Source organism: Ambystoma mexicanum, chromosome 1q, assembly GCF_040938575.1.
Source record: "Ambystoma mexicanum isolate Mex_15411 chromosome 1q, UKY_AmexF1_1, whole genome shotgun sequence".
Classification (NCBI taxonomy): Eukaryota; Metazoa; Chordata; class Amphibia; order Caudata; family Ambystomatidae; genus Ambystoma; species Ambystoma mexicanum.
The window spans coordinates 1,408,623,488-1,408,642,664 of NC_090922.1; the positions used below are offsets into that span (position 1 = coordinate 1,408,623,488).

General features: G+C 43.1%; 1 protein-coding gene across 2 annotated transcripts in view; it reads left to right on the forward strand.

Moving 5' to 3' along the window:
• Window positions 1-19,177, forward strand: part of LOC138548445 (vitamin D3 hydroxylase-associated protein-like) — a 726,529-nt gene that overhangs the window by 147,863 nt on the left and 559,489 nt on the right. For both annotated transcript variants that reach the window (XM_069642277.1, XM_069642276.1), the window contains exon 3: window positions 2,760-2,903. In XM_069642277.1, the coding sequence (XP_069498378.1) occupies window positions 2,760-2,903 (144 nt within the window). The remainder of the gene's footprint in view (window positions 1-2,759; window positions 2,904-19,177) is intronic.

Sequence of the window (19,177 nt, forward strand, 5' to 3'; positions counted from 1 at the left end):
CGTTGCGCTGCGGCCAGACTGTCTTGAAGCTCTCGCGACCTGAGGTAAGTGTTCTGCAACGCTCGAGTCGCGTTGGATTGTGCACTTGCCTTTGTTACCTTTATCCCACTGTGAGTTCGATCACAGGGAGAAGGACACTGTATTTACATCGGGTTTTACCCGATCTCACAGTTCAGCTACTACCATTCGTGTTGACACGAACGCAAGTGGGGAGCTCTCATAGCCTCTATGGCAATGCCGCCTGAGGTAGATACTTGATTTCCATTATTCCACAGACCGTGGCTCGGTACTTTCATGTCTATGGAAGCACTTGACACGCTCTACCTCCCTTTTTATACCCTCTTTCATTTTCCCGCACCCACAGTTAGACTGCTATTTTCATATGGGTCTTCTTTGGTCTCATTTTAGATACTCAATTGACTGCACTCCACCTCTGCCCCGTACTTTGAGATTTTTTGCCAGAAGACTGGGTTATTGATCGGAGCCCCCGTTCGCGTATCAGCAAGTGTAGTTATTTCTATACATTTTATATTTCTAGTGGATTCCAAAAAACCAAAAGGTTGCACTGAATAGTTTTCTTTCTCTATTACCCTACAGGGTCCATGTAATGAACATTATTGTGAATAGGAAGAGTGAGATCCATACCCTGAAGATGGTTCTATGAACCGAAATGCGTTGGTCATCTTTTGACACCCAAAAAGGGACTTTACTTGGAAGTTTATGTTGATTGGACCTATTGATTATACTGCTGTGAAGTGACAAATTCATAGAGACCTGTAACAGATTTGCACAATACCAGTTGTTGAAAGGCATTGTTTATTTTCTTAAGGTTCTGTGTACTATATGTAAAATGGACAAATATGTTCTCTATGTGTGAATAGAGGACACTGTGTAAATTTGATCTTCTCACTTCTTGTAACTTGTTGGACTTGAAAGATTAAAATCCAAGAGTTATCTCTATAATCTAGGTTCTGATTTATCTATACATTCGACATTGATGTTTTAAGTTTGCTGTTTATTGCCAATGAAACTGCTCATAACCATTCGAGTTAAGTATAGAAGATAATAAGGTACGCTTGTACCTAAATATTCGCCTGAACGGCGTAAATCCTTTTGAGAAACATTAATCTGCATATAGGGATTATTTTCCCCTTGGAGTGCATTTGGGCTTGCTGTGTAGCAATACACAGCCCTGGTTCAGCAGGTCTGGATGGCACACACTATAATACTTTTTAGTCAATAAACAATATTGCTAGGGTGGGGTCAGTCTAGGAAGTCACTGGGGGAGCTTAGACAGATAAGGCATTGTCCTTTAGATTGCCCCTCATGGTTGTTAATCGAGAGGGACATTTACATGCAAATGGGAACTGCCCTAGTAGATACCCTTTGGGAAACCCTGGAGGAGCTAGGAAGAAAGTTGGAGATATGTGAAGAAGTTCGCTGCCTAACCCTTGAGGTTAATGGTGCGCTAACCATAAGGGCCAGGTGCCACTGCCGGCCGCTAAGCAATGCTGGCCCGGGATTATGCAGGAAGTATCCCTAGGCATTCCCCACTACGCCTTGGTCATAGGGCAGTGTATTGTCACAAGGAGAAAATCCTAATCCTCTCTCTTTAAAGGGCACTCCTGATGTAGAGTGTCATTTGAACCTTACCTGATCCCAAGGCAAGAAATTGCCCCAAATTTGTGAAAGCTGCAGGTCCTTTGCCCTGTCCTGAGAGGGCTTGTAGAACACACTGTATGGGAATACTAAGAGCGCTAGGATGAAAAGGAGTGCCCGCTACTTTAGTGCTCAATAGAGAACATTGCAATAGCTCAATGCTGTTGCATTTAAAACTATGCCCAGTTAACTGGAGCCTTCTAAACAAGTTATGTACGTGAAGTGGTGGAGCTTGCTATCTTCACTGCGTAACATGGAAAGAATGTCAGTCGCACAAGAGAATGGCCATCATTAAGAGTTGGCCAGTGCACGGTAAAAGGGCTGCTAATAATGTTTACCAGCACTTTTGCTGGACCAGCCAATTGCAACCTTTTCGGTAGAGGTGACAGATTTACCTCCAGCTAAGAGCTGGAGGTAAATCTAACCACTAGTGGCAAAAAAATGCCTGTATTCCCGGGCACGGTAATACCGTTGCTGGTACTTGCGGCAAAATCCCTCCATGGGATCCTATAAGACTCCATGGAATGGGGGACTTACTGTGAATGCCGGCACTTGTAATCTAACAGTGTTACCAGCAAGTACCAGTAACAGTATTTCCCTTTGCTGGTATCCTGGCAGTAATACCACCGGGGTACCGGCAAACCCGTAATGAGGCCCAATATGTGTGCCTTAGGGAAAATGAAACTCATTTAAAAAAGTCTCTCCTCCCTGGCTATTGTATGGTGGGATGTGAGTAATTGAAATGAGGTAACCTGTTCTCTTCGCTTCAACGTAACCTGCCCCAGTTATTTTTGTATGTCTTTGTATCCTTAAATGTTTATTTTTGGTGGAGTTTGTGTCATATGTGTTCTGTGCATGGTGTGGCCTTTCATGATATAGCTTAGCCACCTTGACATATTTAATGGTAAATATATGTTATCACTGCTATTACGGTGTTACAGCTCATTTAAAATGCTTTCTTTCATTGGTGAAATTAGGTGTGATATGACATTTACATCTTGAAACCTTTACAGAGTGACAATGTATACTTGTTTTGAAAATTCAAATCAGAAATACAAAACCATAATGATGACTTCTCCTTTGCTGTCTCTTACTCCAAGGCCCTAGAAGTGCACAGAGATGTGAACTGTCTGACGGATTACCTTCCTGAGTGTGAGGCCCAGCTTCTGGAGTTGAAGAAAGAAAAGAGGAAAGGCCTGCTCTACGGTGTTCCCATCAGCATCAAGGACACTTATAATTATAAGGTACAACAGTTCACTATTCTACAATTGTTGTGGATTGATTTGTTAACTTTCAGCCATAGAAGATGCTTATGCTAATCTTGCAGCACGGGTGGCAAGTGAATGTTACTGAAGACTATCAGTAAATCTTGCAACTTCAGAAAATAGGATTCTATTACATTGATTCACACAAAGGGTCCTTAGGCTCAACATCATTGGGAAAAGATCCCAGCATCTAAATCTTGTTCTTAAATATAATTCACTTTATTTTTTTTATTTTATTATTAAGCATTTGGTTTTACAATTATAAAAACCTTATGCTTACACAAGAAGAAGAAGAAGGATTCACATCATTTTCGTCCCAATTCCACTCTGATACATTTCTTTGTGGTCCACGTAATAGAATAACCAATCCTTTAAGGGAAGATCATCCATAAAACTGAAGAGGAAAAAAGGTAGTCAACCCAAATCTTCTATTTCAACACAGGATATTTGTTACATATCTTAATGGGCTCGTCTGCCTGATCTATGTTTGAAAAGATTTATTTCAAAAATCCAAGTACTGCTAGCACCAGTGCAGTATATCCACCTTCTAAAATCTCATACCAACAGCGATCAGATGCTCTTGTTGTGAATTTCCCAATTAGTCTTCCCATCCATCTATTTCTTATTTTGTTAAGGCCTGGGCATTGCATGATCAAGTGGTGCAAAGTCTCATTTTGCTCATCACACCACCTACAAGTGAAATCCCACAAAGATTTCATTTTCCTGACTTCCAGGATTTCTTTCGTCTGCATTAAGCTCATCCGGAGTCTCATAAATTCCATTCTCTGTTGTCTGCAGGGGAATCTTTTCAAGTATTGTTGTGTTTTCCCTCTTTTGCTAGGTGCTATGTTTTTATGACCATACAGACTAAGGGTGCTTACGTTTTCCCTTGAGTAAATCCAATCCAGCTCTAGAAGTTTACATTTGACTCTGGTAGGATTCGTTTTTAGAACATCCACTGAAACATCCACTTCAGCTAAGATGTCTAAGCAATTCTTTTTCCAAGTAGTCAGGTTATGTTCAGGATCTTCGCACAAAACTTGATGTAGTAATTTGAAGCCTCCTTTCAAGTTGTTTAGAAGACATTTATGGAAGAAGGCGAGAGATTTCCATTGTACTATAGCAAGAAGTGAAGTCAAGCCCAACTCTTCACGTATAAGGTCAATAGGAATACATGCCGGAAGGGCCAGTAACTTTCTCCAGTATACCTCCTCTAACTTAGGCCAGAGATCGTTAGATATCAGGAGAGTAGATTTTGAGCCGTAGAGCTGGAGGTAAATCTAACCACTAGTGGCAAAAAAATGCCTGTATTCCCGGGCACGGTAATACCGTTGCTGGTAATTGCGGCAAAATCCCTCCATGGGATCCTAAAAGACTCCATGGAATTGGGGACTTGCTGTGAATGCCGGCACTTGTAATCTAACAGTGTTACCAGCAAGTGCCAGTAACAGTATTTCCCTTTGCCGGTATCCTGGCAGTAATACCACCGGGGTACCGGCAAACCCGTAATGAGGCCCAATATGTGTGCCTTAGGGAAAATGGAACTCATTTAAAAAAGTCTCTCCTCCCTGGCTATTGTATGGTGGGATGTGAGTAATTGAAATGAGGTAACCTGTTCTCTTCGCTTCAACGTAATCTGCCCCAGTTATTTTTGTATGGCTTTGTATCCTTAAATGTTTATTTTTGGTGGTGTTTGTGTCATATGTGTTCTGTGCATGGTGTGGCCTTTCCTGGAAGTCAGGAAAATGAAATCTTTGAGGGATTTCACTTGTAGGTGGTGTGATGAGCAAAATGAGACTTTGCACCACTTGATCATATAGGTTATGATAGGAACGACCTTGATGTTGTAAAAATCAATTATTGGTTGTAGTGTAAACATTCTCATCTTTGATCTACGGCTAAGTTCCTTTGGTGCTTCTATTTTGCTGTTACTGATCGTGATCCCCAGATAGACAAAGCTTGTGACTTCGGGCATGATTTCTCCTTGCCTGATGTTTTTTCTTGCTGCTTTCCATGCCAAGGTAAGAATTCTTGACTTGGAGACGTTCACCGTTAGGTAATTTCCATGTAGGTATTCTGAAACAGAATCCAGCTTTCGTTGCAGGCCCACTTTGGTTTGATCAAGCAAGATTCGATCATGTGTGTAAAGTAGATGACCCACAGCTGTACTGGCCAATCTTGGTGGAAATTATCTAATATTTTCAAAGGCCGATGGAATGTCCGATATGAACTGGTTAAAGACAATTGGGGCCAATCTGCAACCCTGTTTTAGGCCTTTTGTAGTCGGTATTGGGTCGGTGTAATTACTCACTTTGTCTAGCTTAACCCGCATGCTAGTATTTGTATGCAGTGCCCTTATAGCTTCTTGTAGGTCCAGCGGACAGTTCCATTTCTGCAGCTTTTCCCAAAGTTTAGGTCTTTCAATTACATCGAAGGCCTGAGAAAGGTCTATTGAAGCTAGATGAACCTTCTTCTTTGAGCTCGACTTGACAATGATCTTAATATAGTTGATCAGGAATAGGTTTAAAGCAGTCCCTAATCCCTTCTCAAATCCTGATTGCCATTCGTCAAAATGACCTGTTGTGTATCTCCAGTTGTTAAAGGCACTTAAAATAAGGGCACCAAAAATGTTTACCCGTCACATCCAGAAGGGTGATAGGTCTGTAATTAAATGGATCAGACCTATCGCCCTTCTTGAAGAAGGGCACCACATTTGATGTACACCAAGAGGAGGGTATTTGTTTTGTTTTTTTGATTTCTTCGAATTGAATATGCATCACTTCCGACCAACCTTCGGGGTCTTCCTTCAACTGACAGTTTGTCAAGCCATCAGGCCCCGGGGCTCTTGAGTTGCTCGCTGTTAAGATCAGATACTTGATGTCCATTTTTTCATTTGAGAATGTCCATGCGGAGTTGGTAAGGAAGTCTTCAGCCTTGATTGCCTCTTTAGACTTGAAGAGTGTTTCGAAATGGGTCTGCCAGGTAGCTGCTGACACTCCGTTCAGTAGCATTGAATGTTATGGTGTATTTAAGTTGTTTAGTATTTTCCAAGTTCCTGACGTGTTTTTAGTTCCAATTAATAGGAGCATCTCCTCAGCATCTATTTGGTGCAAAAACCATCTATGATTACTCATCCAGTTCTTATGACGAGTTTTCAGATTTATGACTGCAGGGGCGCCACCCTCTTTTCTGGCTTTAATCAATTTGCTCCTTAGAGCCTTTTTCTTTCTCATAATTTCGACATTGAAAGCATGGACCTTCTTAAAACCTGCCTTTGGGAGACACCCATTGACCTCTTTAAAGGACTATTGTGCTACTACATGTTGTAATAGGCTGGTTTTCCTTGTTGATGCTAAGTCTTTTATGCCCCGATTTCACATATAAATCCACTGTTGTTATATTATGTGCGTCATAGGACCAATTGCCCAGTACCGTTGTAAGGATCTCATGATCACTCTTATCTGATGGCCAAATTGAGAAGACTAATAGACTACTGAAAGTTATCTCTGATGCAAATAGGTAATCCAGTATTTGATGTTCCTTTCCTCTACTCCACATTGCTTTTGCTGGACTGTCCCCCATTGGCCATAAAGATATTCCTTTCTGCCATCAACTCTCTCCATAGGAACACCCTGTTCTCTTGTTTTAAGGAATTAATGTGACGGCTTTCTAGTAGTTTAGCATCTTTATCAAAACAATGCATATTAAAGTCACCACGATTTCCAGGTCAGGTTTTAGGTCCCTTGCATTATCCATTATGTCCAAAGTCATTTTGACAACATTTTCATCAGAAGACCCGAACTGGCTACAATAAAGATTAAAGAGGAGCCAATTTCCAATCTGGTTAGTAGTTCTACAGCCTGTAGTAATCAATAAGGCTTGAATCCAAGAGGACGAGCAGAATTCTTGAATCACTAGAGATTGTATGTTCTTTTTCAAGGTGATCGGTAGGCCTCCCATTGGGTGACCTTTGTTACCTTTTACTGCAGGATTAATAAACATTGCAAATCCTTCCAACAGGGGTGCTTCACACAACCACGTCTCTTGTAGACCTACAATTTCAAAAAGTTCAAATATTGGGTTTCCCGGGCTAAAAGGATGGGAAACACCATGTGAGTTCCATGATGCAAGAGTCACAACTTTCATTTGAGTATGCGATTGGTCAAACACCATCTCTTTGTTGCGCTATGAGCTGGTATTACCGGCTAGCGCACTCGCCAGCCATGACCAATTCTCAGTTCCGACCGTTCTTTCATTAGGCTGCCCACTTGTCGTGAATTTAGAAGTGCTATTGGCTACAGTTCTTGTTAGAAGACCAATATTAATCTTACGGGCTGGTTCGTCGTTCATCCTCCCTCTAAGGCCCTGGTCTGTATGGCGTTTGTTTTATCTCTGTCCATCGGAAGTAATAGAAGACTGAGGTGTCTAGTCCAATGGGCTGTCACCTTGTCGTTCCTCATTGTCGTACTCCAATAGCTCAAAGCCCATTGAGACGAAATTCCCTACTGCTCTCATGATCTTAAACATAATATTGTCCGAGGCAACATAGATTATGGCTGTGTCTAGTCTATCTTATTCAGGCACTTCAATCAATTGAAGATCTCTAGAGGTGATCTTTCGGAGTGTTGTAATTCAGTGCAGCAGACATAAAATGTTAGCTTTATTTAACACAATTTCTTCCTTACTTCTGTGGAAATTCTCAATTACGAGACAATGTGTACTAAAATCCCTAGATTTTAGGTCTGAAAGAGCCTTTCTAGTTGAGCTCTCGGTTTTGTGCTGTAGCTTCTCCATCTCTTTACTATTTGTGCGGGTGTTAAAGGTGTTCGCTCTTTTCTCCTCCATTGTTGTAAATGCTGGCACTGTTTTTTTCACACAACCTTTTAATTTTATTAGTATGAATTTTGAAGGCGGTTCTTCTTCTGAGTCAGACACACTAGAAATGTGCCTCCTTTTAGAAACCTGTGATCTAAGACAGCTCTGGGTTTTCCGTTTGACAATCCCAGATGTGGACTCTTCATCTGAGTCTATTTCTTGTTTCTCCTTATAATGGAGAGAACTTTACGGGGTTGGTTGTTACCTCCCACTTTTTGTTTCTTCACGGTATTGAACGATACAACTCTCACGGGGCTTAGAACCCCAGGCTCTGCCGTCTTAGAGATCCTCTTGAGCCCTTGTTTGTACGTTACTTTGAATATACTACTATGAATTTAGGGATTCCACCGTGGCTCCACAATGCTGCTATAATATTATCTGCGTTGTAACACAATGAGCAGCAAAGTCTGCAAAGTCAGTAAAGTCAGTAGAAGCAGCAAATAATAGCCGCAGAATCCTACCGTTTGCAGTGGTGGCGGGCGTGATGTAAATCCACTGGATCCACTTTCAGTTGTAAACAGACATAGTAACCAGTAGCCAGGAGGCCCAGGTGGCGGAACTCACAAACTAGATATTATTCTGTTCACCAGCAGATATACCTCACGGCTGGCAATATGCCTGGTGGTATGTCTGAATAGTCTTGCATCTGAATTACCCCCAATCTGCTCCTGCTCCTCAATGCCTGCGCCTCACTGCCTCACCCACGCCGACTCCTTAGATTCACTTTATTCTTATATTAAAATTCTGTGTCCTACTTCTAATTTCATAGATGTGAGTGCTCTGGTGTTATAGGAAAAGCATTTGAATCCGGGATCTTGGGAAGCAAGCAGTGCAGTGATCTTCAAAGAGTTTCCTCATATGGAGAACTTTCTGGTCTTTGGGTTCTCAAGCATCAGTATGTTTGTTTCATATACACATCACAAAAACACATTACGCCTGATTTACAGTTAGGAGTTAACCTGGAGGAAGGCTAGCAGAATAGCTGCCAGTGGTCATTCCACTGGCAGACAATGCACAGATCCCCATTGCCATGTAGGGGACCGGCGGACATCCCGCCAGCTTTCTTCTGGGAATCCACTGATGGAAAGTGAGAAAGTCAAGACGTTCAATGAGGTCTTTTTCCACCTGGGAAAACCCAGAAGATTGTATTTACTCCACACTCTATATAAGCCTCATTGCCTTATTTTCAGCAAATAAATGTGTGCACTGGCCCTACACATGATTCACCTAGTAAACATATTTCGCCCACTTATGATCCTCCTTAAGCTTGTTACTAAACAGGGAGGTTCAGAAGCTTTGTTTGCATGCAGTTGTATTGCGGAACCACCACAACTCATTGCTCCTCTGTTATCCTGGGACACTTGGGAGCATGAGTATTTTTCTTTACAGCCACCCATCTACTTTCCGACAGCAGGAACACTCAGTTTCAAAACCAGTTTTTCTTCTTTTATTTCGTGCCATTGCCAATCTTTGAGCACAGTTTCATGAACATCTGGGACAATAAACATGATGACAGCTGAAAGCACAAATGGTGGGGGTTGAGGGCTGGAATTCGGGCTTGCATTTTCCTTAACAGTAGAAAGTTGGAAAGTATGATATTTTGAGCCGGAAAGGGTGGCATATCTGATTCATCAGGCAGAATATGTGGCTTTGATGGGCTCAAGAAAAAAAAACTTAAAACCCACCAATTGCATTTGTATACATATTCAGATTTCTGTGAGTGTTAGTGAAGATCAGAAGAGGGAAATATTAAATAAATGTCAACCTCCATGAATCAGGTCGATTCCATCAAATCCCTAACTTCGAGTTTGCAATTGTTAGAGGTAGACCGCAGCAGTGAGTGTTGGATGTGAGACCGAGGTACTACCTGCGAGCAGCTTGCATCTTCTGTCATTCTGTGGTTTGCTGGTTCAAGCCGAACACTGCTGGTTCTGACTCACAGCGACCTGACTGTGTAAAAATCATAGGTTTTTGCTTCCAACATATTATTACAAAGTACATGATATGGCAAGACAGTAATTTCATAAATACTAGAAATATAAGATTTTACATTTCTGGGAATCTGGCAACTTCTAATATGTCCCTTAATAATTGGCGAAGTGGAGGAGAGGGGAGAAAGAAAGGGGAAGAGCAGTGTTTTCATCAAATTGTACATTGGCTCTTTACAGTATATGATCATTTTTAGCTTACACTGTAGGAAATAAATAGCAGATAAGGGGAATGCAATAGAGAAAAATCCATCTGATTCTGATGTCCCCTGTCTACATTCTCAGGTTGACCCTAAAAACATGTGCCACTTCATGTTGTGGGAAGGACCTCTTTGTCTTGTGAGATCATGATAAATGGTCTCATTATTACACTGAAGCCTGCACCTCGTGATCAGTAGATCGTTATGTCTGGCTTACGTCCAGAGAGAAGGTCTGGTTTCAATTGGATTTCTTGGTGGTAGATTTCTCTCTTCATCAGGGGCTTCCCTCTGGAACATCCCCTGTACTGCACTTTCCCCCTCTCCCTTCCCCTTGCACTTTTTCCCAGTCCCCTCTACCCTTGCACTTGCGCGATCTAAATAACACCTGGCCTAGTAGGATCGTTGTCTGTCTCCCCTTGTCCGCCCCTGCCTCGTCGCGCCTTGAAACACTTGTGTATAGGCGCGTTACAAATGCCATATCATATCATATCATAACAACCCACAACCTTGATTCCTCTGCAACTACTTTTTTCCACCCTGTCCAGTTTTGTGTTGAAGGCCTCCAGCCATTTCATGTACACCATCATCTCTTTGGAGCATGGTAGTTGGCGCCATGTCCTGTACAAGTTCTTAATGCCCAGTTTTCATTTTACAAGAGCAGGTCCAAAGAATTATTCTGCCTCTCCCTACTTTGTCCTTGCATTTTAGATACATATCACTGAACAGATGCTAGCCTGGTCAAGACTCCTAGAATATTCCCCCATTCAGCTCATTGACCAAAACCGGTTCTTTGTGCAGGTCTCCAATTCTTCAGCCAATCTTTCATTTTAGTGGCCGAACTGCAGCCATCATACCTACTCCCACATCGTTGTGGATGGACCTCATTCACAGAGTCCACTGAACTGTGTGCACTGCTTCTATCTGGAATCTGAATTTTTTTTGTTTTACCCCTTTTTTTTACCCCCGGAACCCAAAAAAAAAAAACAAATAAAAAAATAAAAAATTAGACATTTGTTTTTCAACATTATGTTTTAGACATTTTTGTAAATCGACATTTTTTCGACATTATGACTGCAGACCCCTTTCCGCTTGTCACTTGAGTTCTGACTGTTAATCTTCCACCTAATGTTCTTCCTGCTACTCCTGCAATCTGGGTATGGGGACATTGCTTCAGGCACAAGCCTGAGTGGCTGGGATACAGCCATCTTGTGAGTGACACCACAGTTCAGGAAAGCAAGAGTTGCCTATATTAGGTTAGGATCCACCAGAAATGCAGGTGCAAACTTTTGCTCCGTTCTCCCACCCACGTTTGGAGCTTTTCAGGCCCAGATGCCACTGCGAACCACACAGCAGAGGGCTTGCATCTTTCATCATCCTCTCCATATGCTGCAAAGGTCAGAAGCGCTAGTCTTCACAGAAGAGTACCCTTGCCTTCTTGGGTGTACGGAAGTCGCCTAGTTGGTGGCAGTTGTATCATTTTTGCAATACAGTTCATGGCTGTTGTTAAGGGAGATTTCTAAAGTGGCTGCATGTCCAAGGAACCTAGCCATGACCACACAAGGAGGTATTTTATCTCCTTTTGACTTTCTTGGTAAGTCCAATTTCACATTCCCATTATGCCTTTTACTGGAACTAAAACTGCACTACAAAATGATTAATTCACCTTCTTGTTTAACGGTTGAATCCTACATACATGAACAATGTTTGTATTATTGTCTGCTTCTTTTTTACAGCTTACCAATTTTCGAATTCCATCGTTCACTAGGTTCATAATGTCTAACAGTTAATAGAATATTACACTCAACACGTTTTAAGTATGTATGCAAACTCTTCATCTTGTGTGTGCTATCTGTTAATATTAAAACTCACATAAATTGCTTGGTTTACGGTATATTAATTGGAATCTTAAAGACATGGACATGTATACATGACTGCTGATATGAGAACTGTCAATCATACCTGAAAAAAACAATGTTAATAATATCTGATCTGTAGAATGTCAAGGTTGCATTATATATAACCAGTTCATATGTATCAGGAATTAGGTGATAACATCCTCACTATTTTTCCGATGTCGCTGGTGTCTTCACCAGAGAACGGAGAGTTGGTTGCTTATGTAGTTGCGAAGACTGAACATTGTGAAGGAGATTTGTTCATGAATGCATTCTGCATAATGTAGGATTGTTGGAAGAAGCTAACCTTTGAGGGGATCCGTCCATTTTTCTAGTCCTTCTGGGATGGTGTCTCGGTGCTATTGCATTTGGTGCTCTCTGGTGAAGAGACCAATACTTTCATGCAAATGGTAAGGGAGGACATTGCGCTGCATTTGAGTGTGATGGTATTTTCATGATTTTTTTCTGTCCAGCGAATTTACTGCTGGTTTATGAGTGGTATTAAGGCGGATATGACCCCGATCTTTGGGGGATCTAAGAGTATTTCTGAGGATTTACCATGAGGGGTAAATCAACTGATTTTTGCAAGTGAAGAGGCGGATTCACCTTCAGTCTTTGAATTGGCAGTGCAGTCAAACTGAAAGTAATACAGTTGGCACTAAAAAAGGGAAGTAATTTAATCAACACATATTACCGGCACCGCCACACTTCTAAAGGGCCCCTTAACCTCTAACATCCGATATCTATAGACAGATTAAATATGTAAGGAAATCTTGACTGTAATGATAAATAATCTGTGTATATATTTATTTTAAAAATTTTTATTGATTTTTGCAACAAAAAATAACCATCACAACCGACATTTCATTCACAAGCATTTTAGCAGTCATTCATATGTTATTAATTACTGTTTTCCCCCCAGACCTCCTTTTAACTCAGGCTTGCACTTCCGTTCCTTGGGTTACCTTTCTCTTAGTGCTAGACCCCTTCCTCGTTCTCAGTCGTGTCATATTCTCTGGGATTAGTATGGGAGGATCCCGACAATGTGACTACCATTTGTCTCCAAGCTATCAGAGAGCCCACTTCCTCATCCTCCCCTCTATTGGCTGCCTCATACCATACCACTGTCTTGGCATCTACCCATTTCAGGAGATGGTTCCACCATGCTTCTAGCCTGGGTCTGTGAGCTGCTTTCCAGCCCATTGCTATTCTCCTTTTGGCTAGGATGTACGCCAGATCATTGAGTTTGCAGACATGTTTCAGGTTGCGTGGTCTGGTGAACCCCCCCAGCATGCATGCCCACACGGATTCCACATCTAGCTTAATTCCCCTTGTCAGATAGTCGCAGCTTGACTTCCTCCCAGAATTTCCCAACCTCCGAGCACGCCCAGAACTTATGGGTCATCCCGGTATCCACCTCCCCGCACTTGGTACATTTTTGTACTTCGGTACCACCAAATCTAGTGATCCTTTGGGGGGGTCACGTATGCCCTGTGGGTGACGTATAATTGGATCTGCTGCAGCCTCGCGTTCCTAGACACCTTTTTATGGTATCTTTGGGCTCTTTCCCACTGCCCGTCTCGCATCTGTGTCCCCGCTTCCTCTTCCCAGTCCCGCCTTAGTTGGAGCGGCTCCCGACATCTTCAGTTCGTAGATCCGGGATACCTCTTGCCCTCCCTACGAGATGTCGTACATGGTTTTTATGGCGGTGTCAGGTTGTTCTGCTAGTGTTGTTTCGGGCCACTTTTCTTTCACCCGCTTAATTATTCTAGTGTAAGTGATATATTACCCCGGGTGTACCCCTGTGTCATCAACTAGCATATGAAAATTCAGTGCCTTCCCCTCTTGCCATATGTCTCCCAAGGTAGCCAGGCCCAACGACTCCCAGTGTTTGCGTAACCCTTTGCTCAGTTGTTCATCCGCCCCACATAGCGCCACCATCGGCGCCTGCGGGGAGCATGGAGTTGCGTTTCCCACAACCTGGCACGCCTTGCACCATGTCTTCCATCCCAGTTCGAGCATTCTCGGTCGCCTGTGCAGCTCTAGTTTGGGTAGCCATATTAGTTCTTTTAGGAAGTAAGGGTCGCATTCCCCCCTTAACAATCTAGATTCAGCCGTCTCGTCTTCCAATCTATATGTGTATTTATAATGTATAAGGCATAGCTTCGGACTAAGTGCGAAATTCCCAGTAACACTACATATGTGTCCAAGATTCATCTTCCAGGGGGGATGCTTAGATATTCTCGCCACTTATGTAAGGTTTTTGAAGCAGAGTAACTCACTATGCACGCGGGATATCAATTTTACACTTGAATCCACAGTAATGACAGCATGCACCATTTAATAAGTGGCAGGTTGTCTTCGACACGTTTTGTGTCCTGCAGTATTGAAGCGTGACTTGGGGAGCACTTAAACAAGGAGGAAATAAAACTTCTAAAGTGCGAAACTTGAAATCTACCTTTAATTGTTCACAGCATCCTATCCCGTTAGCCTTTTTACGTTTTGCCAACTCCAAAAATCAGTATCAGGATCTGCCATACACATTAACGCTGAGAGGTGTGTATCATTATGCAAGATATTCCCAAAACGTCTCCCAAGCCCATTGTGTATTCTGTATGAGGTTTAACTTGCAAACCATTATGTGAAGAACATGGTAAGAACACGTGGTCCACTCCCATGTCTTTGTGTTATAAAGTGCAGCCAGAAAAATTCTTCCCTCTACCTTCCAGTCCAATTAATCAATCGGTTAAAGGAACACTTGATAGTAACTCAAATTCCATTATTGTAAATCCCCCCTGATCGTATGGTCTTGCCAACTGTTCCCACCTTAGTCTAGAGACTCCACCTCCCCAAAGATATAGTAATTTAGGAACCATTATCATGTTATTTTAATTATGACAGCCCAGTCTTTCATCAAGGTGGCTAGAGTGATCAATCTTTCTTCACATGAACGTAGATGTGTAACTAATGGCAGATAGTTTAGCTCAAAATGGACTTGCAGGCTTGCAGCGACATTGACCCATAAGCACTTCACATAGATTGATCATCACTTTAACCCATACCTCCCTGTTGTTGCCTAGCCAGTGTCGCCAGTTGAAACCTTTTGAATTGACTCTAATTAATCAACAGATCATCACATTTTAAAGCACCATATCAACTGCAGAAAGGGAGACCAGGAGGGTGAAATGCATTGGAGTAATTCTACGCTGAAAATGATGATGCCTTAAGTGTATCACAAGTTGATTAATTGCTATGTCAGAACCTGCAGACAGACAGTACCATTCTGCCTGGCCTCTGTATGATTGCTGGAAAAGCTGTCCAACAGCAACTTCATGATTCTCCAGCAGATCCCCACTTACCTGCACATATGGTACTGCGCCCACATATACCACAGCCAGAATTGCAACTGCTGTCATTACCACAACCACGAAGGTGCCATGACTGCAGTTCATAATTCATAATGAAATGCAAGTTCTTCCGGTGGGTGGGGTGTACCCATCTCCATGTCGTTTTTTCCCTTTTATCCAGTGGCTTTTCTTACCTTGTTACACAGGGTACCACTCCAAAATGGTGGATTGTCCTGTTGATTAATCTTTGCTAAGATGGTGGGCTGGTTCTGATTTCCAGCATTGTCCGCTGCAAATCCAAGACGGCAACTTTCATCCCAGGGATCTTTCACAAACTGGCAGTGTTCCAGCCTTTGTTTACAGTAGCAAGGCTGAGCCACTGGCTGATGGAATGGATAGACCACACTTTCCGGAGAAAAAGGAGTTGGAGCAGCATCCAACGTGTCCTGTTGATGCCAAGTACAAATAATAATGGCAAATGGGGCAACTTTGTCGCATGTGCTTTTCCTTATCTTTCAGATGAGAGAAATACGAATTGGAGTGGTCTACCTTTGGCGCGACGGAGGCAACATTGGTCACACTCACCAGTCATCTAAGGAAGACTTGCCTACTTAATCACCTGCGGCGTGCAAAGTGCAATGCCTAAATACAGTTACAGCAGTTGTTTTCTGGAGTGGCCGAGAGTTGGGACTTACACCCATCTTGGGAAGGCAGCCCCTACTTAATTCCCTGCACTGCGCGATGCTCAGCTCAAACGGGCAATACCTTAGTGCAGAAGCAGCAAATGGAAGCTGCTGGGAGCTGCAGTGAGCTGGTGAGTGACTTGGTAACCCTACACTGCCTGGCCAACTGTCTTGCACTTTATCATCATGTTTATACCTTTATTAAGTTTAAGGTTGTGGAAGATTTATGCGTTGCGTAGTAAATCCATTCTTGCTCCTGCGCCTCAACCCAAGTCCCCATATTTCAAGATGGTGGATCGAGAAGTCTTGTCACAGATTATGGCTTTCTTGGCTATGCAACCCAGTCAGTATGATCAAGACATGGTTAAAAGTTCTAATAGTGGAATAACTGGTACTTTTCAACTAAAAAACCTAACCACACGTCCTCTGAGGGTGCCGGCATTTCGTCTAGCATTGAAACGGTGGTGGTGATTGACTCTGAAGTCTATTCCGCTGCCGCCATTACCCCAACGTTTCAGACTTCTATTTTTTCTTATGACTCCTTTTGTGTTTGCCAACAAAATGGAGTACTAGCTTGGTTGGACACATAGCGCCTGAAGAACTTTCTAGGGTCTTTATTGGATTACCTTCCTTGAATCTTCCACTCCAATTATCCAGCTCCACATATCTGGTGGCACACTCTCCTCAGGGGGCAAATCGACCTCCTGGCAAAAATCACAACTCATCCACAAAGAGAGGACCCGCAAGTAATCCTTCTCTTGTCATGCCCCCACCCTCTGGAACTCAATCCCGGTATCGGCTCGGAATGTCCTCACAATTCGGCACTTTCGCAAATTTCTCAAAACATGGCTTTTTCAATAACACCTGACCAAGCCCTAATCCCAATGAAAGCACATACCGACGTGCATACCTCAGCTCACAGTACTGTGCTACTGTTAAACAGTGCCAGGCCAAACGTTGACTACCCACACTCTGTACACAGCTCAGCTGCTCTCAAGCTAGGTTACATGCTTTAAACAACAAAATGAAATAAATCCACCATAACTATTTATTTGGAGTTTTTTTCACGGCTCTGAAATTACACTGTTCCAACCGCTTAGGTCCACCATCCCTCTCACTCTCGTTTGTTGGATAGATCTCACAACCTCTTCATTTTAGGGTTTACTTCTTTATCAGCATTTAATTTAGTCTTAATCTCACTTGTCAGATTTGATGAAAATATCAGTGCTAGGCTTAATGATCACACAATTGTTTTAAATCCATTAAAGGTGTAAGGAAGGAAGGGGCGAATTAGCCCCCCCATACATTGTACGCAAGATGAACCAGTTGCTCTTGCACTAGTGGGGGAACGCCTCCATCTCCCTTCTGTTTCCATGGGGAATGAGGCCTCAGATGGAGCAAAGGTGGGACTATTGCAAGACACACTTGGATTATTTTGTGTACCCTTGCCTCATTTTTGGACGAGGCTGCAATTCGTCACTGCGAAGTCTCCTCTCCCCTCTGCAGCGCCGCGCACAGTGAGCACCAACCGCCCCCACCTTTTCTGCGCGGCCCATGTCCCTTTCTCACGGATGCACTGACGCTAACTGCAACAATTAACATTATGTATCTTATTATTCTTCCTCTGAGCTCACTGTCCTGTGTGTGAACCAGTCTGAACCATGACTTGTAGCTCGACCATCTCTACAAACCTGCTCCCGCACCCCTCAACCTAGCTGTTGGAAATTACTGCTTTTGTAACCCTGTGCCCTCCTAAGGTATTCTCTTAATGTAACAGAAGTGTGCCCCCACTGTGCTGACCACCCTAGAGTGCCCCCAATAAACCCAGACTCCTGTCACAGTATATCCTGTCCTAAAGTAACATGCGTCACTCCACTCCCTGTCTCGTCCAGATGTGCCAGACCAGCCCAGTCCCCAGGTTATCGCAGAAAGTAAGACGCCGCACCCTTCACCTTATGAATGACCCAAACTTGTAAACCTCAAGATTTACGCATAGGTATATTGATGGTCATTGTTTGTTATATGTTCAGAATAAGCATTCATGCCAGCTTAGCTAGTTTCAACCACATCTCCTACTTGACCCGACTCTCACCCCACCTGGGCAAGGCCAGCCGAACCACGTGAGGCTCACCCTCCTGCCAAAGGAGCAGCCAATCCTGAAGAAACAGCACCGACAGGCACCTATGCATCGTCGCCTCGTACCCAATCATAATACACTTTGTAACCCTTATAGCTGACATCACTGATGACGCCTTTTAGCCTTATAATCCATTGTAAATGTAATGTTTGCCGGAGCGCTCACAGGGCAGCAGAATTCTCTGGATGCCGAATCACTTATAAATCTTTGGCAACCTCACAATCTTTTCTCCTGGTCTCATTCTCTACTGGGATGCGTCTTTTATTCTTAACTTATTTTGGTAATGTGGGGAGTGAGCCCTTTCACTTGGTGACCCCCCGCAACGTGATTGAGAAGGTGCTCTGAGAGAGGCCCCCGTGCCGCGCGGCGAGCTCCGGGACTCGCCCAGCAAAACCATTGCCTCCACGGTTGACCAATGTGTGAACAAAACAAAAGGTTCCAATGGTCCCCGTCATCTTTGCAAATACCCGACTGCTCTCCAAGGCGGGCCACGGCTTGGTTGGGGTGCGGCCCCGATTGTGGATAGACCGTGAACGGAGGCTCTCGGACCCCCCGGGTCACATGAGTACCGGTTGTGAGATTCTCAAGAGGGGAAAACTATGAAGTGTCTGGTGGAAGGGTTAAGGATACAACAGCAAGGTGGAGTCAGATTTTGGGCCTAGGGACTGTGTGAGTGTAACTGATAGGCTTTTTCTCTTCTTTCCTTTAAATGGCCATTAGGTTGTGGATACAGAGGTAAAGGAATATGGGATCCTAGCTCCGAAGAGGGGTAGAAGGCGGCGCCGCGTAGCATTGTCTTGACCAGTGCTGGGAATAAGTGGAGATAAAAACGTAGGGGTCTCATATATGAAGTAGACTCGGAGTAGTAATTTAGAATATTCTTTTTCGGTGTGAATACACCTCTTGTAGAAGATAGCCCAAGGGGGCTCCGGTGAGGGGAGTGAATGAGAGAATAGATTAAGGGCGAATTTAATTAAAATAGGGTAAAAGTTGTAGTGAGTATTAGAGAAGTAATAAATGTTAAATGTTGTTAAAGTTAAATGTATTGTTCTGTCTAAAAGTATGTATGTAATTATATCGTCCAGGTAAAGAGTATTGAGTGAACAGATATTTTTTGTTGTTTATGACGAG